This window comes from Ptychodera flava, chromosome 11, assembly GCF_041260155.1.
Source record: "Ptychodera flava strain L36383 chromosome 11, AS_Pfla_20210202, whole genome shotgun sequence".
NCBI classification, from domain to species: domain Eukaryota; kingdom Metazoa; phylum Hemichordata; class Enteropneusta; family Ptychoderidae; genus Ptychodera; species Ptychodera flava.
Window position 1 is genome coordinate 41,746,269 of NC_091938.1, and position 26,554 is coordinate 41,772,822.

Below are 26,554 nucleotides of genomic sequence, written 5' to 3' on the forward strand. Positions count from 1 at the left end.
TCTTAAAAATACAAATTTGTATATTTCAGGACAATTTCCACATATCTGACTATTGTCATCCCTAGACATCTGTACACCAACTGTAAAAGCCGTCTGTCCAGGGGCTTTAAAATGAAAATATTTTTTACGATTTTTTGACCAAAAATGACAAAAATTGCCCCAAAACAGTAATATTTCCAATTTTGTCGTAATTTCAACAATTAGAAGGGTAACACCCTTGCAAACGTCCAATCCAAATTTGAGAGCAATTGGGCTAGCGGTTTCAGAGAAGAAGAAATTTTACTTAAAATGAGAAAAATAACCAAAAATTCAGCAAAAATATAAAATTCAAGATATCTTCACGATATTCATCAAACTGATTTTGATCAACCTTAGTAACCTGTATACCAAATATCAGAGCTATCAGATTAATAGTTTTTGAATAAAAAAATGTTTGACCAAAAATTCGGAAAATCGCCCCAAAATTACAAATATGAAAATTTCAATTCAATTTGTATACACTTGACTGAGGTCATCCTGAGGAACATGTATACCAACTTTCAAAGCAATCAGATGAGTGGTTTCAGAGTTAAACATTTTTTGACTAAAAACTGAAAAAATTACCTGAAAAATAGAAACATGCAAATTTCATCCCAAATTTTAAACACCTACTTTAGAATACCTAAAGGAACCTGCACACCAAGTTTCAACCCTATCTGACCAACAGTTACAGAGTTTTAGCAATTTGCAGGGTTTTTCCTTTTTTCCCCCTCATTTGCATATTTTTGACACTGACAAGTTCATTTGAACAAATTCACATCTACACCCCTAGGTGCACCTGTACACCAAATACTAAGACAGTAGGTTCTGCCGTTTAGCTGTTTTTGTCGTGGACGGACATACATACATACATACATACATACATACAGACATGCAAATGGGATGCAAATGAACTGATTCAGCTTATACGATTACCTCACATTGGTATACCAAATGTGAGCTAAAAATTGAATATCACATAACACTATCACTTACTCTCTGGGTTAATGGATTTTATTATCATTTATTTAACCGACTCCATATCTTCTATTTCCCAAAATTTTGATCCTCATATTTAGCCTAGAATTATCATCAGAAAACATTGTATTTTTGAAAACCTGAATACTGTACTGGATATTCATCTTGAAATCAATCTTGAAACAATTACAAGTGACAAGAAATTCTCAATAAGTAACTGACTTTTGGAGGGCAAGTTATGACCAACTGATGAAATCATCCTCCTTTAAACAGTTAATACTTATATCTGTTTATTTCATTCATTCTACAAATATCATTTGCCATCTCTCAGACTGCCAGTTTGGATGGCAGGTAGCACAATGTCATCCACTGCTGTGTGCATGGACATTGTTGACTATTCATCTTAGTTTGCAGTAAGTCAGTTTTGAAATAACAAATTTATTCAGACAAAGTTTCCTGTTCATTGTATTTATTTACTGTGTAACGTGCATAACTTTTTCAAAAGTCACTGCAATGTTTTACAAATTTAATCCACAATAAATTTCTTTGTTTACATTGGATAAATTGCCATGTCTGACGTATAACGTCAAATTTACTCAATGCATCTCTGCATAATGTGCAAGTACAGAAAGTTATCGAACATTAAAGTCCTACCGTTACAGCAACAGGTGTATGATATTATGAAGTTATTACGAAAAAGCCACAACATTGGCACAGTGTATCACCCCACACAAAGCAGTATTTTTGTGATTGCCTTATTATTATTATACATCTTACATATGTTTTCCTGGAATGTCAACAACTTTCTTCCAATTTATAGTGCAACTGCAGTGTGGAACACTATCTTGTATGTGTTTCTGGATAGCATATGCACTACCCATACAGAGTGTGAATAGCATATGCACTACCCATACAGAGTGTGAGATCCAGTCTGGTTCTGGATAGCATATGCACTACCCATACAGAGTGTGAGATGCAGTCTGGTTCTGAATAGCATATGCACTACTACCCATACAGAGTGTGAGATGCAGTCTGGCACTCATTAAATGGAACCCTTGAAACCCATTCATCAGTGAATGTGCAGATACAGTACATTTTAGCACATGCAAAATTCTATTGGTCTTGATGGTAGATGTATAATAATTCAAAATATGCACAAGGACATGTACAATCTATCATGCAATGTGGACTGTGGCACTGATGTCAGAGTGTATATTTTGAAGTGTTGTTTCATTAGAAACTTAGTATTAGCATTACACATCATACATTTGTGACTGGCCATCAAATGGCTTGTATCATGGTCATTGCTATGAAAGGTCACAAGAATCTTTCTATTTATTTCAAATATGAGGAAAGAGTGAAACTGAGTACATGCATCACAGGGCCATTCAACCAGTTACACAGAATGAGACAAAGACTGGATACTATCAACTGATGGCTTCCATGAAATGGTTCTCCATGAACATGTAGAGGTATGTACTTAGGTCACACGAACAGTCAAAGTTTTGGTACCCGTAGTTTGTACATCATTTTTAGTGCATATGAAATTCTATCAATCTCGATGGCAGATATATAACAACGTTGCATATTGTCTCTTGATGTCCACTTGTACACCTATCTGAGCCTCTATTAATTATTTCTCACTGTTTGAACAATTTCTGATAACATTCATCATTATCACTTTCACTTTTAGACCAATTTTCATGAAAGATGAAATTTCCTATATTTTCGTAGTGTCACATATAACATCTCCTTCTCTGGACACATATTCTGTTGTTTTAATGTCACAATTAATGTCTCTTTCTCTGGTAACACTGTTTCCTTTTAATTTATTTATCCATCATCCAACAGTGAATGCACAATTACAGGATATGGTACCTACAACTCACTACCCAATTGAGCAATGAGAAGTAAAGTGACTTGCTCAAGGGCACAACACCATCCTGGAGTCTTGAACTCACCATCTCCAATAATGAGTCAAGTACCCTACCCTAGTTTCAGACACAATATCTCCTTCTCTGGTAGCATTTTCTCGGAGTATTGTCTCACATGACATCTTGATATCTGGTCACATTGTCTTGTGTTAGTGTCATATTCATCCAGATGTTGTCATGGTGATCGCCTATTGTTCAACTGTTGACATTCATTTCCCATGATTCCACTGAACACTTCAAAGTGATGATTGACACCTGTCTGTGTGTGAAGTTTGTATTGACTTCCTAACGCACCATCTACATGAGATGATCCATAAAATACACGATGGACTCTGGAATGAACTAGAGCCATGGAACACCTGGAATACAACATATAACATTCTTGTCACTAAATGTTTTTGAAGTGTTGACTGAGCTGTTGGTTTGGAAAAATGAAATTTAATTTCCTAGTTATCATAAATCAATTCAATTTACTATCATGATCAAATATGAGACAAACAATTCTTTTAGCAAAGCATTCTAACGCATGTACACAACACTTCTATATGACAGATAGATGCCATGTATGATAACAGTAATAATACTTACATGGTACATGGTTCTCTAGTAACATACAGGTCATATCCTGTGCAGAGATATGCATCACTTTTCTCATTTGTCTCTGTAATTACTCTATGAACTGATCTTCCTGAGACTGCATCAATGTCTGTTTTGTCATGGCAACCAGAATGATCATTTATTACATTGACATCATTCAGTCCGTCTTTGCAGTCAGTAAATCTTTGGCAGCTAAAATCTGCACCTGAAAATTATCAGGATTATTTTTTTGTGATCAATCAAAATAACAATGTTCAAAATTATCTGGCTTAGGATATACCTCTGTTAATATATGTGAGTTTGGACATGACCCCATTCACATTTACTGGACTGCCAGTTTGGACATCTTTGTCTGTATGTATATTGTATCAATGTGCATACTGACATGCCTCCATGATCTGTTGATATGTACGTGGGTAGTAGCCTCTATGTTAGGATACAGAAATCTGACCCAATGTCCATCTGTCATGTAACTAAATTTGGAATTTTCTATGAATGAAAGCTTTTGTATTTTATTTTAACATGTCATGTCAACCCTTTCATCAGCATGGCAATTAATATCAATGGTGATTGTCAATTACAAGGAATTGAGGTGAACATGTTTTATCTTACATACATGCAGAATACTCTATTCACATAGAGGCAATTCATTAAAAAGGATTGTCAGAAGAGTACAATAAAACTGAATTACATTATTCTATCTTATCAGTTGGTTTGACATGACTTCACAAAATCTATAGTAGACTGTAATAGAGTTGACATTGGTGATCAAATGTATCTGTCACAGTAAAATGTGTTACATATCAAGTCTTGTCCACTGCCTTGTGATGAGAATAAAGATTTCAGTACAAATCATTTCACAAGCACTGACAAACCAAAGTCATTACAGGAAAATTTGACCAGGGCGCAATAGGTCTGACAAAGCACAGCACCAAGGATTAAATTTATTATCATATACCCATGCCAATATTGCTACATCCTAGTGACGCTCACCGTAAAGTATCACCTGTGATATTTCACGGTAAACGTCAAGATATGCACGATGAACGTCATCAGTTTTAGAGTTTTCCCGAACTACATTAGCAGTTTGTTGGTAAACAACGTAAATAACAAATGGCTGCCACTCCCCGCCTGTGAAGCGATGTCGCCGACGTAAAAACTTGAAGGGCTTCGAGGAACACGGGTATTTCTGCTTGCAATATGTTGAGTCTTGAGATGTTTTCCCATGGTATTTTTTTGATCAAGTTCTATCAAACATTCTGCCGTTTGCATGGCACCGGCACTGTGCACGGTCTCCCCTGAACAGGTAGTGCACGCGTGGCGTGACAGCAATGTCGCGCCCGCAACGACTGTTGACATGGCAACTCTCAGGGTAAACTAACAAAATGGCGTCCCCTCTCCGCGTGAGCTCTTGAGCTCCGTGCCGTACAACGATCGAAATCAGGATAGATTTAAAGCTGAGCACAGTTTTTGATCGGTTACAGTTGTAATAGCATATTGCACCTTAAAAAGTTCCTTCTGTATGACGATTTTTGTATCCCCCGTGTCTTTCTTCTTAGGTTTCATTGAGATATGGACGACTTGCAGCGATGTCGCGCGTGATGTTGACATCTTCAAAGTATACTTTATGAATGAAGCCTGTTCACATAAACATTCTGATATTTATGCACAAGGCATAATAAAGTAAAGCCTCAAAATTAAAGGTTTTTCGTTCTATTAGTAAAATTATGGGCATGGGTATATGATAAATCGGTTATTACCCAATATCACCTGTTCCTGTGTCGTATCAGCATGAGTGTCATTTGTGCTGCATCAGACACAAGACAAAGTCGAGTGTCTGACGCAGCACAAATGACACTCATGCTGATACGACACAAGGAACAGGCGATATTGGGTAATAACCTCTCAGTATCCCTTTGGACATAATGACAACTTTAGTTCTGTGTAACCTCTGACCTTCCAAAGTTCAAAATGGTGGGCTTGGATACTGTCACAATGTTTGTACTATTCATGTTTTTTGTACGTGTTTTACATACAAGAAGGGCTAATATGACTGCCACTGACTATTTAAACCACTGAAGACAACTTCAGCATATCTTTACTGAGTTTACGGGCCAGAATCGGATACGTCTTCAGTGGTGAAGACACAGTTAGTACAAGGCATTTTAATGATCTTGTTAACATGCATCTCCAATTTATACCACACAGGGACAAGCGAGACTGTGAATCGGTGACATGGTCTTGTTTGCAGAGCTAAAGTTGGTATGAAAACATCATTCTGACTACTGAGATGATAAGGTTTAGATTGAAAACTTTCAGTAAATTTAAATGTAAATTAAATTTAAAATGTAAATTTGACAATCAAATTTGGTGAGCATCTGGAATCAGGGCTGGCATTACACATCCATACTCAGAAATCTTTGTCAACGCGGATTTTGTGTTGGCCTTCGACCCCCTCTCGATCAGGACACAATTGGTCAGATGTTAGGTTGATGCTGAGCATTCAGATTGCTTCTATTACAGGGATTGGGACCTGGATACAATGTATGACAGGGAATTGATACAATGTATGACAGGGACCTGGATACAATGTATGACAGGGACCTGGATACAATTTATGACAGGGACCCTGATACAATGTATGACAGGGAATTGATAAAATGTATAACAGGGACCTGGATACAATGTATGACAGGGAATTGATACAATGTATGACAGGGAATTGATAAAATGTATGACAGGGATCTGGATACAATGTATGACAGGGAATTGATAAAATGTATGACAGGGACCCTGATACAATGTATGACAGGGAATTGTTAAAATGTATGACAGGGACCTGGATACAATGTATGACAGGGATCTGGATGCAATGTATGACAGGGACCCTGATACAATGTATGACAGGGAATTGATTCAATGTATGACAGGGATCTGGATGCAATGTATGACAGGGAATTGATAAAATGTATGACAGGGAATTGATACAATGTATGACAGGGAATTGATACAATGTATGACAGGGATCTGGATACATTGTATGACAGGGAATTGATAAAATGTATGACAGGGAATTGATACAATGTATGACAGGGAATTGATACAATGTATGACAGGGACCTAGATACAATGTATGACAGGGACCTTGGTATGATCGGGACCTTGGTACAATGTTTGTCAGGGACCTTGGTACAATGTTTGACAGGGAAGGGAATATCTTGCGTAAGACTACTACATGTACTCTACATACTCTCACATTTCCTAGGCAAGCAAGAGCATAAAAGAGCGTCACACTTGTGCAAGATGATAAACACATACAACTGTAGAAACGAAGTATGCAGAACTTGAAAACACAGAGGATACACTACCTTTGAAGTTGTACACACCAGCCTTCTGTGAAGCAGCCACTAAATCAATGCACACCATAACAGCATGGAATAAAGGATGCTGATTTGACTTTCTTAAATCATAACAAACAGCAATGATGTCATCATTTGAAGGATCCACCATTGTTGCTCCAATTGGCTCCTGCAAAAAAATCAAGAACAGATTATTCATATACATGTACAAATATGAATAGCATGCATTAACACAGTGAGATCAAAGTAAATCAGTATTAGAATTAATACAAACACTCTATTAGGAGTAGAGTAGCTCTGCAAGATATCTGACATGACATTTTTAGAGTCTATTCACATTTTTTGCTATAAGTCAAAGTACATGAAAAGACAACTTTGACACCGGAAAGGCAGATAGGTAGTTCAGGATTTGGCTGTGACAAGTCCTGTTTTAGACCCTGTGTCAGAGTATGTGACTACTGAAGAAGCTCTAGATTTGGTTTGGTCAAGCAATTGATGTCTTTGTTAGTGTAAATGTGGCTGATTTTATGGTACAATTGTGTATACACTGTTGTGAATTTCTGGCAATGCTAACTGTTGTGACCACATTAGTAAATCATTGGGGCATAGACACTGGCCTGTTATCAGAGACCTGTACAGAATATGTAAATTTGAAAGATGTCAAGATTCATTCTCCAATATTTTGACATGCATGAGAGTACATGAATGTAGACATGTACATGTAATGTCAAAGATTCATACTCCGTCATTTGTCACTTTTCACTGTGGACTTTCAAGTCCTTTGCTTCAATATTATTAAACTTTTCCGCCCTGTCAAATATGTATAAACACAGTACTGTAAAACAGGTCTATCACACCACCTTGCCATCCTCTTGATGAAAACTTGTACAATGATGTTGTGGTAAGATACACACAGAACCAATCCTATTATTGAATTTTTTTGGCTATGTTAAACATGTCATTTGACGTGTTTTCATCTCTTAAGACTCTATCCAGTATTTGTTGTTAAAAGAAACAATATAAATTTAATTTGAGCTATGAGTTGGAGGAAAAAGGAATTTCTGTATGAATGGCCAAGTAGATTTTATTTCAGACCATTCAATATTGTTCAAAATATTAGAATCAGAATGTAACGGCATTCTGACGATTTTGTGCATTATTATTATTATTATTATTATTATTATTATTTTATTTCTGAAAAGTGCACTACACTACGTCTCAGTGCTCTTTACAAAGCTAAAAATGTATTTCTAAAAAGATAAACATGAAAATAAAATGTCTGTCTGGCAAATAAAAACAAAGTTACACTTTGTAACATTCTTAACACTACGCTTAAAGGTCTGGTGAAATGGTCCCGTTCGTGTGACTGAATATCTTCACAGTCGTTTGGAGAGCTATTCAGCGCTGGGTCTATTCGCCCCATAGACGAGTGTGCAGAACCGAGAAATACCCCAAGTCTGGAAACAGAATGGCTATAAAAACCACGCCATGTCACATTCCGTGTCCGATTTCACTGTGAAAATTAGCAAGTTCATCTATCATGCAACCATCAATCGTTCCCTATCATTCTAAAATTTCATACCTGATACTTTATCTGATTCAGAAACTCTCGTTTCATGTGATTTTCAGCCGAATTCGACGGACACCTCGCCAAAACCTGGGGGTGAGCAACATTCCGGTCACCTCTTGGGTACCTCCACTTTACTGACGTTGGCGCCGCCTATCCATGAGGGATGACTGGAATGTTGCTTACGCTTATGTTTTGGCCAGGTGTCTCTCGAACTCAGCCGAAAATCACAGGAAATGAGCATTTTGTAAGCAGATGAAGTATCAGGTATGAATTTTCGTGTGATTTTCGGCCGAGTTCAGAAGACACGTCGCCAAAACATAAGGCATGAACAACCTTCCAGTCACCCCTCATGGGTACGCGGCGCTAACGTCAGTAAAGTGGAGGTGCCCAACGTCCACTGTGAGGTGACCGGAATGTTGCTCACGCTTATGATTTACCGACGTGTCCGTCGAATTCGGCCGAAAATCACACGAAACGAGCGTTTGTGAAGCAAATCAAGTACCAGGTATGAATTTTGATAATGATAGCTATAGGGAACGGTCTACGGTTATATGATAGATGAACTTGCTACTTTTCACGGTAAAATCGAACGTCGAAGATGACATGGTGGCACAATCCCTATACGAAATAGCCATTCTGTTTCCAGACTTGGAGTATTTCTCGGTTCTGCACACTCGTCTATGGGGCGAATAGACCCAGCGCTGAATAGCTCTCCAAACGACTGTGATATCTTCCAGGGGGTCAATACTATTACACTCGCAACAGAATTGCAACCTAAAAGTACACGCAAGTGTTAATTTTTTTGATATTTCTGTGCGCGGCTTTCATGGGGTCATTTTGCGACACTCAGGTCACGCCCATAGCGGGGATAATGGTTGGCCGTCTGTGACGTCACAGGTGTGTTCATTTACATCGAATAGCGGTCCAACGCCGCCTCATCTCTGCCAGGCATCCGCTAACAAAACACTGTTCGCGCTGCCCATTTGCCACGTTCGCCAATGCGAATTGAAATCCGAAGTGGCGATAAAAAAAAAGAATGATCCTAATTCGCCACAGCGGCGAAACTGATTTTTGTTTAAAAAATATGGTAAAATAAAGAAAAAACGAGGGTTTTTTAGTCTTTTGTTTAATCTGCGCTTCTCTCTCGGCGATTCGCAAAAACTGTCTACTTCCGTATCTACCTCCATGGTCGTACGTATTTGCAATCGAGCCAAGTCTCGCGAGAGATTTGACGTCATTTAGTCTAGTGTACAGCATGCATAAATGGCTCTCGCGAGAATTGAAACTTAGACACACGCAATCGAGCCCTCGCGATAAATTTGACGTCATTTTGTCCAGTGTACAGCGGGCATAGGAACGCTCGCTCGCAAGAATTGAAACTTTTGCGATACATAGCAGACATACGCATTTTAATCGAGGCAACAAGGTTCGGTGTTGCAGTTGATTTACATTTTGGTCTAGATGTTCTGTGTTGTGCATTTTAATCACGGTCTTCAATATTCCATATTGCGGTCGATTTGCATCGCGGTCCTCGTTGTTTCATGATGCAGTTTTATTACGACCATGCTTTATTGCCAGCATACAAGATGGCGTGCAACCACGCTTACATCCGGGTAACTTACATGTCAATCAAGTATAAGAGGTGATGTCATACTTATTTGTACAGTCTCATTGCTTACTGTGGTCCATATCGTAACATCTTTCTTTTCATTTTTTTTTTTTTTTTTTAAACAAACAAACAAACAACAACAGGACTCTAAATACAAATCTCAGACTGAATGATTTGAATCTGAGTGTCTCTGAATGATGTGTCCTTGATGTCCAAATTCAGAAAAGCATGCAAAGGAAGAACTCTGAAATGAAATGTTTAATATGATCATTTCATGCATAAATCAAAGATAAACGTTGATCAACAAATTTCGCGGTCAGACCATGACATAGTCACTGAAACGTGAAGGCTGCTTCACAAGTCTGGTTCGGGTGCTTGTGATAGTTGGTTTTATATCCATAGCTGTTGGCTTCTTCGGGCTGTTGGCTGGTGTTACACTAGTCATCTCAGCTGTTGTCTTCCTGTCCGTGTTTCGCTTTACAGTTGAGCAAGGCAACTGTGTTTGATCATCAACAGGCTCTGTCTTGCATTCTGGTGGTATTTCCTCCTTGGTGGCTTTAAGAAATTTCCTATTGCGCCTATAGATGTGTCCATCAACATCAACTAGATATGAACGGGGTGCTACTTGCTTTGTACATCTACTAAGACGCCATTGCTTCTGTCGGTCTGTTGGTAGAGGCTTCATTCTGACTGGTTGTCCAATGTTCTGGTAACTCCTTAGCATTTCTGTCATAGTAGAACTTGGCCTTTCTGCGACGATGTTTGATATCATCAGTGTCATCTGGTATTACTCTAGGTTCTAACAGTCTGGTTGCTGTTGGCAGGAGTGTACGAGTGCGTCGTGACATTAGACGTTGAACAGGGCTATTTCTTGTGCCTTCTGTGGGTGTGTTCCTCCAGTCAAGTATAGCTTTCCATGGGTCATTTCCACTCCGTGTAGCTTTCTTTATGAGTCTCTTTGCAATCTTCACTGCGGCTTCCACTTTGCCATTTGACTGACTGTGATATGGCGAAGACGTGATTAACTGAAACTCCCAATCTTGTGCAAATTGACAAAAGTCTTGACTTCCAAACTGCGGTCCATTGTCCGATAAGACTGAATCTGGTATGCCATGTCGACTGAACTGTGCCTTACAGCATTCAATTACTGTTTGTGCTGTGGTATTTTCAAGCTGATCTATCTCCCAATAGTCAGAGTAGAAATCTACCATTACAAGATAATCTTTGCCTTTGCAATGACACAGGTCCATGGCTAGCTTACTCCAAGGTCGGCTAGGTATGTCATGAGTCATAAGAGGTTCCTTACAATGAGCCTGCTGGTACTCATTGCATGTACTGCATTTACTTACTGCATCTCGGATTTCATCATTCATCCTGGGCCAAAATAACACATCGAGGGCTTTCCGCAGACTTGACTCTACTCCAAGGTGGCTTGCATGAACACGTGCTACCATTTCAGGTCGCATCACTTTTGGTATGATTACTCTTGGACCTTTATACAGTACTCCATTCTGTATAGTGATTTCATCACAATACTGCCAATATTCTCTTATGATAATTGGTACTTCTTCTTTAGTATCAGGCCATCCTGAGAGAGTAGTAGTCTTGAGCACTTGTAGGGTTTCATCTAGTCTGGCAGAGACCCTGCGATTCGCGTTCTTCCCTGTTGGAACACGCGCGCGCCCTTCAGAGACGCGACGTGAATCCCAGGGTCTGGACGTTCTTGCAAGCGACCGGTCGGATTTCTGCCTGATCCGGGTACTTTATAGAACTCCACACATCCGTTAATGAAAACAAAAATGACAAGTAGCATAGCCAAATAAAATTAAAAATGAAAAATAAAAACATACCGCGTATATAGGTCTACCGGCTACTAGTATATATTCTCTCCGCCCAGTTAGATAGGTGTTTCTTTTGACTACCCTTATTGAATATTCATATACTTGCAAAAACCGACAGTCGCTGTGTCTGGCAGCGCGTGCTCACAGCTGCATAGCGTAGCCTTCGAATGCAGGCCCATCGTGGGCGCGAACGAAACGAGGCACAGCGACTGTGGAGAGTCTAGGTTTCATCTTGCTGTGTATATCTCAATATCTGTTGCAGTCTCTGATCTGTCACATTCGGGAATTCTGCTGCATTTATATCTGCAATTTCCTTGCTCCACTTCTGCTCTTCTTTGATCCTAAATATCTCATATTCAGGTGTATCACAGCTGATTGGTCTCTGAGGCAATGCTGCTCTAGAAAGGAAATCTGCTATGTACATCTCCTTTCCTTTCTTGTAGCTGATACTCAAGTTATATTTCTGCAACCGCAAGATCATCCTCTGTAGCCGTTTAGGGGCTGACAGTAAGGGTTTCTTGAATATACTTTCAAGAGGTTTATGGTCCGACTCCACGGTGACTGATTCACGTCCATGGATGTACTGGTCGAACCTTTCACAGGCAAATACAATGGCAAGGCACTCTTTCTCTATTTGCGCATAGCGTTGCTCAGTAGGGGTGAGGGACTTGGATGCGAATGTTACTGGCTGTCCATTTTGCATTAGGACTGCTCCCAGGCCTTTCTCACTCGCGTCACATTGTATGGTTACCTCTTGAGTGACATCATAGTACTTGAGTACTGGATGCTTGGTGACTAATTGCTTGATCTGCGATATAGCATCATCATGCTGAGGTTGCCATGTCCACACTGCATCTTTGTCTGTCAGTCTCCTGAGTGGTTCACATACATCGGAGAGGTGTGGCAGAAACTTGGCAAGGTAGTTTACAAATCCCAGTAGTCGCTGTACTGCTTGTACACTGTCAGGCTTCGGCATATCTATGACAGCCTTGACTTTGTCAGGATCTGGCTGTAAACCATCTGCAGTCAGTAGATGACCAACAAAAGGCACTGCATTCATACGAAGGCGTAGTTTCTTCTTGTTGAGTTTGAGGTTAACTTCTCGTGTTCGCTCAAGTAAGCCAATCAGGTTGCTGTCATGATTACTGATTGCTTCATCAACTGTCTCTCCACAACCAATCACAAGAATATCATCTGCTATGGTCTGTACACCTGGTAGTCCTTCTAAGACTTCATGCTGTCTTCTCTGGAACTCTTCTGGCGCTGTTGATATTCCAAAGGGCATACGTAACCAACGATGACGACCAAATGGTGTCCAGAATGTTGTGAGATAACTGCTTTCCTTGTCTAGCTTCACTTGCCAAAATCCATCTTTCGCATCTAACACAGAGAATACTTTGGCATTTGTTAGGTGTGGTAACACATCCTCAATGGTTGGCATTGGATAATGAGAGCGCTTCAAAGCTCCATTCAAGTCTTTAGGATCGATACAGATACGTAGTTTGCCTGGCTTTTTCACAGCTACCATACTACTGATCCAATCAGTTGGTTCAGAAACTTTCTCTATTATGCCTTGCTGCACTAATGAGTCTATTTTGTTCTTCAACTCAGTCTTCAGTGCAACTGGTACTTTGCGAGGCTGATGCTGTACTGGTTTCACTTCCTTGTCAATCTTAAGGTGATATTCCCCTGGAAGACATCCAAGACCATGGAATACATCGCCATATTCCTTCATGATTTGGTCACAGGTCAAAGGTGAAGAGTACCTAATGGGCTGACCTGTATGCTGTGAAGCTGTAGCTTGCTTGCTAGATAGAATGTTCAGTCTCTCTATATCAACTTTCAGTAGTCCCATAGCCTCACATGTGTTTGCAGACAGCAGTGGTTTCTGCTCCACATCTGTTATCTGGAATCTCAGTTTATAGTTCTTGGCTTTATAATTGCATCGCAATGTTGCCTCTCCACGTGGATACATACAGCGACCTCCATACAGCCTAAGTTTCACCTTGCTTGTACGTAGGGCTGGCTTCCTGTTCTGTGTTACTTTACAGAAGTCTCTGTAGCTCATCATGTTGCAGGTAGATCCACTGTCTAGTTGGCATTTTACTGGGTAGCTTGGTTTGTTCTTAGCTGCCAGATTTAGCGTAACAAACCATTGTTTGCCATGAGTGTTTATTGCTCCAACACTGTGTTGCACAAACATCATAGACTCATCAGATGAAGACTGCCCTCTATCGTCCTGATTCACATTGTATACTGTACGTCTTTTGTTTGCCTTCTGTTGTTTGCAAACTCGTGCAAAATGGTTCTTCTTATTACATTTTCTACACACTTCTCCATATGCTGGACAGCGATCTTTCTTCAGTTCGTGTACTGTTCCACAATAGCGACATTGCTTTTTTGTCTGCTGCTCTGAGGGTTGTTGTTTGACATGGCGTTTTGCTGTACTTGCAAATGCTTTCTTAGTTGTACGTGGCTTGTATTTCGTGGCATAGTGTACAGTTTCTGGTTCTGTTGTACCTATTTTCTTCAACTGTAACTGTGTTATTTCACTACTTCTACACATCTCTATCGCTTGGTTTAGATTGAGCTTTGGTTCTCTCAACATACGAGCGCGCACGGCGCCATCTTTGGCACCAAGTACAATTCTGTCCTGCACCATTTCATCTGTCAGGGTGCTGAAATCACATCTTGTTGCCAGCTGCCTCAACCTTGTGACATACCGATCAATTGACTCGGCGACATCTTGTTCGCAAGTGTTGAAAACGTATCGTTCATAGATGACGTTTCGGGTGGGCTCGAAGTGTTTCTCTATAGCATCAAGTATTTTTCTTTTCGTCCGTTCTATCGTCTTCACTCATGTCCAAGTGTTTATAGATTCGGAAACATTTTTTTCCCATCACTGACAGAAGTGTTGCTACTCTGATTTTCTGATCTTTCTTATTCAGTTCTGTGGCGATTTCGTAATTTTCCCAGTTTGACCTGAAGAACGCCCAATTTTGAACTAAATCACCTTTCATTTCCATACTCGCTGGTACTGGAAAGTTTGCTTACCGTATTGCGCTACAAATCCGATTTGTCAACTTCGTTGTCAATGTCAGGGCGACTGAGGCGTTGTCAATCAACAAAGCTCTACAAACTCTTCTGGTTTCTGTTCGCAGTCAGTTTGGCTTCTCTTTGATGGTTCATTTACAACTTCTTACCATCCGATCCCGCTCCGACACCATGTTTCATGATGCAGTTTTATTACGACCATGCTTTATTGCCAGCATACAAGATGGCGTGCAACCACGCTTACATCCGGGTAACTTACATGTCAATCAAGTATAAGAGGTGATGTCATACTCATTTGTACAGTCTCATTGCTTACTGTGGTCCATATCGTAACACTCGTGGTCCGGTATTCCCCGTTGTTCTTCAATTTAATTGCCGTCCCAACGACGCGTTCCGTGTTGCTGTCGATTTGTATCAAGGAGGACTCTACCTCCATGATTTGTATCGCGATCTCTACGTTCCGTGTTGTTGTTCGTTTTAATGGTAGTCTCAACATTCAGTGTTGCTGTTCATGCTGTTGATTTGCATTGAGGTCCCAACCTTCTGTGTAGCGAGAAGCGAGGCAGGCTCAGCCGAGGGACCGTGGCCGATCGTACGAACCAGCAGAGACAAGCACATTATGGTTCAAACACTCAACACTTGACGGGAACTTGAAAAAGTTTACAGTTGAGCCGTTCATGTTCTTGCCGCTGTCACAGCCACCAAAAGAAAAACGTTCTCCCATAGTGAAGGAGGACACTGTCCTGATCATGTAAGCGGAAACTAGAAGTTACCCCCCGTAGGGAGCTTACGGAGGTGTGAAATACTTTACTGACCGTTATGAGATACGGCGTCGGGCAAACTTCGGAAAGCCGAAAAAAGTCGACTGGAGAGGCTCGGGAGACACGCCCACATTGCATTTTTCTTTTGCCATATTTCATAATCACGCGCGCTAAACGAAAAAAGAAATGAGTGTAACTGTTTTATAGACCATCAACTGTATTTCTGTGATTTTGCAACATGGGCATTTCACCAGACCTTAAAAATAATCGATAGTACAGTTTATGCAATACTTGTTCACATAGTGTAAACATGTAATGCAACATTTAACAAACATCCATAATTGATATTCCTCCACTTGCAATACATTAATATGAATTACGGAATGCAATATTTGTTCACATAGTGTAAACATGTAATGCAACACTTAACAAACATCCATAATTAATATTCCTCCACTTGCAATACATTTATGTGAATTACGGAGTGAAATACTTGTTCACATAGTGTAAACATGTAATGCAACATTTAACAAACATCCATAATTAATATTCCTCCACTTGCAATACATTTATGTGAATTACGGAGTGAAATACTTGTTCACATAGTGTAAACATGTAATGCAACATTTAACAAACATCCATAATTGATATTCCTCCACTTGCAATACATTTATATGAATTACGGAGTGCAATATTTGTTCACATAGTGTAAACATGTTATGAAACACTTAACAAATATCCATAATTGATATTCCTCCACTTGCAATACATTTATATGAATTACGGAGTGCAATATTTGTTCACATAGTGTAAACATGTAATGCAACACTTAACAAATATCCACAATTGATATTCCTCCACTTGCAATACATTTATATGAATTACGGAGTGCAATATTTGTTCACATAGTGTAAACATGTTATGAAACACTTAACAAATATCCACAATTGATATTCCTCCACTTGCAATACATTAATATGAATTACGGAGTGCAATATTTGTTCACATAGTGTAAACATGTTATGAAACACTTAACAAATATCCACAATTGATATTCCTCCACTTGCAATACATTTATATGAATTACGGAGTGCAATATTTGTTCACATAGTGTAAACATGTTATGAAACACTTAACAAATATCCACAATTGATATTCCTCCACTTGCAATACATTTATATGAATTACGGAGTGCAATATTTGTTCACATAGTGTAAACATGTAATGCAACACTTAACAAACATCGACAATTGATATTCCTCCACTTACAATACATTTATATGAATTACGGAGTGCAATATTTGTTCACATAGTGTAAACATGTAATGCAACACTTAACAAATATCCACAATTGATATTCCTCCACTTGCAATACATTTATATGAATTACGGAGTGCAATATTTGTTCACATAGTGTAAACATGTAATGCAACACTTAACAAACATCCACAATTGATATTCCTCCACTTACAATACATTTATATGAATTACGGAGTGCAATATTTGTTCACATAGTGTAAACATGTAATGCAACACTTAACAAATATCCACAATTGATATTCCTCCACTTGCAATACATTTATATGAATTACGGAGTGAAATACTTGTTCACATAGTGTAAACATGTTATGAAACACTTAACAAATATCCACAATTGATATTCCTCCACTTACAATACATTTATATGAATTACGAAGTGCAATACTTGTTCACATAGTGTAAACATGTAATGCAACACTTAACAAATATCCACAATTGATATTCCTCCACTTGCAATACATTTATATGAATTACGGAGTGCAATATTTGTTCACATAGTGTAAACATGTTATGAAACACTTAACAAATATCCACAATTGATATTCCTCCACTTGCAATACATTTATATGAATTACGGAGTGCAATATTTGTTCACATAGTGTAAACATGTTATGAAACACTTAACAAATATCCACAATTGATATTCCTCCTCTTGCAATACATTTATATGAATTACGGAGTGCAATATTTGTTCACATAGTGTAAACATGTAATGCAACACTTAACAAATATCCACAATTGATATTCCTCCACTTGCAATACATTTATATGAATTACGGAGTGCAATATTTGTTCACATAGTGTAAACATGTTATGAAACACTTAACAAATATCCACATTTGATATTCCTCCACTTGCAATACATTTATATGAATTACGGAGTGCAATATTTGTTCACATAGTGTAAACATGTTATGAAACACTTAACAAATATCCACAATTGATATTCCTCCACTTGCAATACATTTATATGAATTACGGAGTGCAATACTTGTTCACATAGTGTAAACATGTTATGAAACACTTAACAAATATCCACAATTGATATTCCTCCACTTGCAATACATTTATGTGAATTACGGAGTGCAATGCTTGTTCACATAGTGTAAACATGTAATGCAACATTTAACAAACATCCATAATTGATATTCCTCCACTTGCAATACATTTATATGAATTACGGAGTGAAATACTTGTTCACATAGTGTAAACATGTTATGAAACACTTAACAAATATCCACAATTGATATTCCTCCACTTGCAATACATTTATATGAATTACGGAGTGCAAGCATACAACTTGTAAGAAAATTACAAAACCAAGCATTCGTTGACATCATCCTTTCTTTGGAATTCTGATCTATTAACCAATTGATTGTCTATGATATCAGGATGTTTCATCCATTGTCTAAAGAGATGGAGTTGATAATTGACTTACCATTCCTTCTTGCTGACCTTTTTTAGCAGCTTCTACTGCCAAAGTCATGAATTTTTCCATTTTCTGTTTCTCTGAAACTGTAAATAACTGACCTTCAATTGCTTGGGTCAATCTGTTGAATAAACAATTGGAAAGATTACCAAGAAATATATACCTACCACATGAAATACCAATGATATTTCTGGCAATGGATTTATTTAGATATTGGATTCAAATCCTTTGACAAAGTTACATTTTATAATACACACACAATAGATCATGTGATAAACACTAGCCAATGAAGAGATCTCAGTAAAGTCAGGATTGATTTATAGTTTCCCCAAATTTCACTTTTTTTTCCATATGCGTATTTACTGATGGCTTTTAAAAGTTTTAAATTATGGTACCACTTGAACCACATTTTTTTTACCTTAATTGGCCTTCAAAAACTTCAGAATCTGCAGCATGCAGACCATTCATATTTATTATCTGTATCTTATGATTCCAAGATAAAGAGCTATAGTGTAGAAAGAAAGACCAAGTGCTACACCCACTGATTTATACATGTATTGAAAGACGATCACTTTATGGTGACTTTGGCTTCATACATACTACTATGATTGAATATGTTTAAAACAGAAAACATGTAGACTTTTTTGACCAGTGCATATCTATTACTGAATCAGTGAAAATAAATGAGGATCATTTATTGGCTTACATTACATTATATTGCTTGTCTATCAGTGAGTGAGCAAGTGAGTGAGTGAGTGAGTGAGAACTAATGAGGATCATTTGTACCTAACATTGGCTTATCCAGTGCATATCTGTCACTGAGTCAGTGAGACCAAAATGGATCACTTATACCTAACTTACTGTTTATTTTCATGGAATGATGTTGACCAGTGTCTTGATGCAGCTTCGAATTGCTGTCTTGTCAGAGGTGCATATTTGGCAGCTTTGGCCAAATAGGGTTGACCTAATGCACATGTGTCTAAATCAATACTTCTAAATATGGCATCCAAATTAACATTAGCTTTGAAACATTCCACATCTTTTGCCAAGCAGAGAATCACTTCTAACTGTTTATCTGTAATGATACAATAAGATCAGAATAATCACCGGTCTCTTTTGCCAAAATTCCTAAAAAATACCTGGTACAGTAAAGCCAAAGCAGTAAGTGTTTCTGAAGTTTCTAAAACAAGGCAATAAATCAACAAATTGCTGCAACATCTAAAGCAAGACAAAAGTTTTTTCATCAAAAGTAAATACAATTTGAATAAGAGTGTTTCTTAAACTGTAAACAGTTTCTGTTTGGCAACACAAAGACTGCTCTAAAAAACTGTAAGATAACACATGTTCCAGTATTGAGTCATTGCATTACACTTTAATTTGCCTTCGTCATCAAATGTTGTTCTTATGCCCTTCATTATGTATCCCTCCCTCTGCTGCCTTCTTTCACTTTTTACAACACGAAATAATCTACTGACATAACATACCATGCTTTGAGGGATTTCTGATGACTTGAACTCTTTTAAGATGTTGCAGATTGTTTAGTGGAAACTTTTCAGAGAGAATCCTACAGAGAACATGAAAATAAGACATATTTTACAAAAAATACTGTCATTGATCAAATCCATTTCAAATAATGATTTTAATACTGACTGACTTCTTTGAAACGAATCACAACGACATCTTACATATGATTCTTTTTACTCTTATACCGCTACCAATCCTTGAGAAAAAACTTTCTCAAAGGTCTATGATTACACTTGTGTCTGTACAGAGTGATAAAAATCTCCCAGCTCTTCTGACTTGAAAATGCACTATCAACATACACAATAATGAGAGTCATTTGACAATTGTTACTGATTGGAAGTTTGCATTGGCAATTGTATTGCATTTCCTTTACTTATCAATGCAAACAATATCCAAAGCCCCTGTGATATTTGCTTTAGGAGGATAACAATTTACACAATTTATAACATGACAACCCTGTGTAGAGGGCTAGACTCATTGTGTGTGACCAACTGACTATATAGTACTGCAATCTATTGCTACCTAAGCCTCTCTCATTACATAATAGTAATAGCTAGAATGACTAAATCTCAATTTTACACAATTTTCAACATTTGCAGTGATGAAAACGAATTTGGCATATTTAAGTCACAGGTAGGTTGATATGGTCTACATTTTGCATACCAGAAAGACTATCACCTATCAAACTTTTACAGTAAAGTAACAACCACCCTTTATGTATTTGTACTAGCTTGCATCTCACTCCATTTCCTTCTGAGAACTGCAGTCTACCAACATATAGAAATAATGTAATGTACTAATATGATTTGCACAAGAATACCTTAGAATTGTTGAAGTGGACTTTGGGTTCAGTATTGGTGCAGCATACACATCAACTATTGAAAAGAAAATGAGAATATTGCAAATGAAGATATGATTGACAATGTGATAGGTAAGTCAACTATTTAGGCACTGGATGAATCACACTGTTCAGTGCCGTGTTTTATTTACAGTGGTTTGGGTAGATAAGGAGATGGCTAGGGAATAAGTTTGTATACTACAGTAACATTTTGCTGTCAATTATACAGTTGTTTTGCTATACCGAGGAGACACTGGTAACATTTATCAGATTATGAACTTCATACCATACTCTCTGGACTTGCTCCAGTTTTCAAGACGTTATTGTCATCAAACATCATTCATTATCCACAAAATTCTAAGAATATAAGCAATTTAATTTTTACGATAAAATCACTGATTTGATATCTTTAAATTTTGTTCAATGAACATGGTGCTATGTTCAGTTTCCAGTTCTACAGGTAGTATGGTATCTGTAATAAGACACACTGGTGACAACCAAACACTGAGATCCATACATTAAATCTGTTGGACAACAAATATAGTAATTGTAACATCCTAGTCTTTGTAAAGTGGTGTTCTATATTAACTGGCATATAATAATAATAATAATAATAATAATAATAATAATAATAATAATGATGAATGGTTTCTCTTCTTCATTTGTTTATGTAAAAGAAAGTTGAATGTTATCGTTATTTCCACCTGTGATTTGTATTTAAAATTTTCACTTCTTTGTTTCAGATCAAAGTCTACTAGTCTGCATACTTACCGTATGTAAATAATCAAAACTTGTTTTTAAGTTAAGACAAGGATAACATAACAAGCCTGTCATGGTACAAGACAGCAGGTATTCTGCTTTGTTTACATGATTCCCCTTTCTCAACTGCTACACCCATGCACTCAATTACAACTATCTATGCTGTATTTTCACACCTGAACTTATGTCTTCAAATTTTAAAAAATTGTGAATACAGATGGCAGGCTTGTGAGAAATGTGTCAATTATCTATGCACATCCTCTCTGACAGTACTCATGGTGAATTAAAAGTGTACGTTAGTTTTTGACTATTTGCATTGGACCTGATTTATGGCTAACATCTAAATAGATGGTTGAAAACATTTATGTTGATGCAATCATTCAATATTTGGTATATTACTGTGTCTGCACATGGAAAACAATGTGTCTGTAAGAATACCCACCAAGTTCAATTGGTTTGGTCTTGTCATCAGCTAATACTGCAGTCGGGAACCAAGTAAAGGTACCTGCATATTATGAAAAAAAATTCTAATTAGTGTAGAATAATATATAGTTACAACAAACAGATGAAACTTCTTTTATACTAAGTGCTATAATGTATTCATCAACTTTTGTCAATTTTTAATCAGGAGTCATCTATTGTTATAATGCTTAGATACAAAGTATTTCACATTCAAGGCAATAATTTGCATGATATTATGACTCACTCCCCAGCTAATAATTTTCAGTCTAAATACAAACCATAACCTAGCTGCTCCATCATATCCAATTTCACTGTACTCTACTTAATGTTTGTAGGATCAGGAGGGACTACTGTTAATTTTGAGCCTTGCAAAAAATACGACAAAACATTTTTTTTCAGTATGTGCAAATTAGCTGGCAATTGGTGACCATTGTTTAATAGTAGTCCCTCCACGTTTATCCACCAAAATATGGCAATCTGCACTCCTAAGACATCATGGATGTTGTAGTTTTTAATCAATAATAATAATAATCAATAATAATCACTAATAATAATAATAATAGTCCCGCCAGCTGCTTACTGACTACGCATGTGGATATTTATAATATACTATGCGAGTAACCAGAAGTGTACCTGACTAAATTCATGGGCGATGCCATGTCAAATATATATATATATATATATATATTATATATATATATATATATATATATATATTATATATATATATATATATATAATTCTGTGTTATAATGAACTTGTTGTCATGTCAGTTGTAAGATAGAAACTTCGAAGTGTCAATTTTAAAGTTTGAATACAGTATTTTGAATGAGCTGTGAATGTATCTCATACTTTCTATGTATAACCATATGTCCAGACCTGTTGTACATAAATGGAAAAGCAGTAAATCAAAAACTTTGATGGGTGTTTAGACATCAAGTTACACCTGAGAATCCATAGAGAGCTATTTTCTAAAAGTTTTAGCCAAATCTGATGTACACAGTGCAGTGACTGAGAGGATCTTTCCTTTTCATATTGAAACCATGAAAGTAGTAATAATGACAAAAATTGACGTTTGTTAACTATTGTTTTAGTCATGGAAAAAACACCTTTTTACAGAAAAAATCTGTGACACAAAGGAAAATAGTTGCACCAATGAGAAAGGAAAATATCTTGTCATTTTTGTCTTCTAACATATGTCACTTTATTAAATATATTGTGAAATATATTATAGCTTTGTCAATACCAGTGAATTTGTGACGTCATATCCATACATTATTACTGATAATGTATTCCATTATTCAGCACTGCGGCCCCACAGCGAGCAAGTTTGTTTTTGAAAACGAAAAAAGGACTGCGCATTTGAAAGGAGGGAAAATATCGGATAAACCATGTAATTCACAAAACTATAAATCTTGATAATGGTGCACAATATTGATAATAATGTCTTATTGTACGATTTATCACATTTTTGAGTCCTCACGCATGCACTTGCCGTCTGTCTGGCTGGCGCTCAGCATGCAGTCCCCGTCCGATACACAGGTTGTACTATTACGTTTGTTTACAACATGGTTCGCTTCCTTGCCGTATAGGTGAAACAGAACTCAGTACGTTTGCAAACTCCTAGACGATACTGGGTTTGACACATGGCATATTATGTATGTCAGTGGCCATGTAAACAATGCAAGCATGAAAGGCTACTCGAACTAGCCGTAAACGGGCCAACAACGGCAGCTTGCTGTCATCAACCTCGGCAGGAAGTGTCTACGGATATACAACGGAGCCATTCAAAGTCTCGTTCCAAGGTCAGCTACTACCAACAATCATGACGACCGTGGACTCTCCGTTGATCTAGCATCTCGGCCACCTAATTCTGATGCACTGACTGTAATCAGAGACAACTTTAATTCATCGTTTTTTTTCCTCCATGTCTGTGATTTTACCTTGCCTTGTACTCGATATCGCGACGGTACCGAAACCCTCCAGTATGTTTGTGTACTGTACCTTTCAAGTACCCGTTTACGTCAAGTTCTGTCGTTCGCCGAAATAAAATAGCTCTTCTCAAGAAGCCATCAAAAATTAAATTTATAGACACAATTATTATTGAAATATAAACATTTGAATAACAATGTTGAACTCTGTTGATATCGTTTGCAATGAATGCTGTACTACTAGCGACATAATAATGATCGTATTGATCAGCTGATACCATGGCATGCAGCTCGCTGATCATGCTGATGTCGATGCATGAACATTCCGTTTTCTTCATCTCTGGCATTTCACCGTGTCTACTTTTTGAATGGCATGATATTTAAAGGTGATGTTTCAAGTTTGATATAGACGGTAGGGATGCAGTTACTTTTCATTTCCTTCGAAAATACATCGTTTTTCAATTCAAAATGAACCGTGAAAGTGCTGATCATTTTTTGTGCTGAACGTGCGTGTTCAGTGCAGTGCACTGTGGAGTGCATGTAATATGTACAGAGTCAGGGCCGATCATGCTGGACGACGCTCACTGGCTTCAAACTCAGTTTAAATTCCTTTTTTATTCGTTTTCTACAACTACAAATTCACTGGCATTGCCAAAACTATAAAATAATAGCAATAATGCACCCCTCCCGCCCATAATGGACTCAAGCAAACTTTGCACTCCATAATGTACTCGGCTTTGCCTCGTACATTATGTCACGCAAAGTTTGCTTTCGTCCATTATGGGCCCGGAGGGGGTGCATTATTGCTTAAATATTAGTGCATGTTTCTTACAATGAATTCTCATATAGAGAAAACAGAAAAGTATCAGGAACTTTTCGTGCTTTTCTTATGAACTGCAGATTTCATAATGATTAGTACACTTTGCAAACAGACTTTCAATTTGCAGACAATCAAGATATTTCTGACGTATATATCTCTGATATGTCTGATTATTAATATTATGAACCTGCGCTGTATAGTAAGTAACGGTATCAGAGGACGCCGAGTCCAATCACGTTAATGCGGAATACAATAACTTTAGGTGTTACTGGATGCTATTTGACCTTTCACCTCAAAACACCTCTATGTCAATGCCGTGAAGAAGGAGCGATGATTTTAAATTTTTAGCAAGAACTAATTTCTAAACATTCACTACTTCACAAAGTTTAAAGTCGTCAATCCAAAACCTGTGAATTTGAGTGAAATTATGCTGCTGACCTACAATTTCTACCACGTGCACTGCGCTGTGTGGGTTGAAATTTTGTTCTGTGCGCTCAGTGGACACGCTCGCATGCCCAGTCTGTTCGCTATCACTCAGTACATTGCGCGACAGGCATCCCAAAAACACTTTAATTCAGATTTTCCTGGTAAAATTGGACTTAAGAAGGTGTATAACAATAATGTTATTCCCAAAATATCGGGATTTATGTCCTTGTACATCGCGCGCTTCAGTATTGTCCTCGACGCTACGTGTCTCAGACAATACCTCCGCTGCACAATGTACTTGGACATAAACCCAGTATTTTGGGAATAACCTTATATTATGCAAGTAACATGCCCAAAGGGTGCGCCGAAAAATACAACTGAATGATTAAATTTGTCACTGGCACGATGCCTTTTAGGCAAGTATGAGCCTGTGTCGACACTGAAACACCACACTGACCCCCCCCCCCCCCTCCATTGGGCATTTCAAAAACATGGTGACCCACCCCCATCATCAAAGTCAAAAACAGGGGTGCCCCCCCCCCCCGACCAAAGAAACTGACCAGTCCCTGTGATAGAGGGACCGTGCCCTAATGTAGCTTCTTCATATATTGGTTTGTATATTGTGTATTTCCCAAAAATTCACAAGTTCTAAGTTGGTAGGTAGCCCTACGAGTACGAGTATGGCGAGAGTGTCCAGCTTTGGCTGTGCCGCCTCCCAACTGGAGTTGGGAGCGCCGTAGCAAAGCCGGACACTCTCGCACCATCCACAGGCGCCTAAACCGTCGCTACGCGAAGCTGGCCTGTATAACGGTATTTCTCCTCCGTTATACAGGCCGGCTTCGCGTAGCGACGGTTTAGGCGCCTGTGCACCATCCATTCCTGAATCCTGGTACTACGGCAAGTTGCTACGGTGAAAACTGCACACTACCTTTTTTATCGCCCTTGCGTTTTTTGTTTTGACCTTCCATGTCGTCCCGTCAGAGCAGGGCCACGTTAATGTAAACCGATCATTCCGTTTCATCATTTATCGACAGCAAGATCAGTGATACGATATCGAAGCGGACAGTACAAACATAAGCAGTACGTGCGTCTGCCATATCTCATGTGCCTGGCGTCTGCACACAATACTGGGTTCAAACATGTCAAAGGTCGAAAAAGGAGACTAAACGTAATATGAATTTGCAGACTCCGCTGCCATAGACTTAAACGTCTGTGACAGTGATATTTGTGTTACTTGCATATAAAAGTTAAATTTTAAAATAAATATTATTAATTACCTTTTAATTTATGAAGCAAAGCCTTTGTTACGGTCTGAACTATTTCC

The 26,554-nt window shown here is 38.0% G+C and overlaps 1 protein-coding gene across 1 annotated transcript; it reads right to left on the minus strand.

Moving 5' to 3' along the window:
* Positions 1–2,306: 2,306 nt before the first annotated feature.
* LOC139144553 (probable inactive tRNA-specific adenosine deaminase-like protein 3) lies at positions 2,307–26,374 on the minus strand. Its single transcript, XM_070715261.1, has 9 exons — positions 26,159–26,374; positions 22,034–22,096; positions 20,815–20,869; positions 19,955–20,034; positions 19,332–19,545; positions 18,480–18,591; positions 6,896–7,055; positions 3,519–3,732; positions 2,307–3,289 (listed from the first exon to the last, which is right to left on the minus strand). The coding sequence occupies exons 1-9, from the start codon at positions 26,196–26,198 to the stop codon at positions 3,106–3,108; spliced, it is 1,122 nt and encodes a 373-aa protein (XP_070571362.1). The 5' UTR covers positions 26,199–26,374; the 3' UTR covers positions 2,307–3,105.
* Between the last annotated feature and the right edge of the window lie 180 nt (positions 26,375–26,554).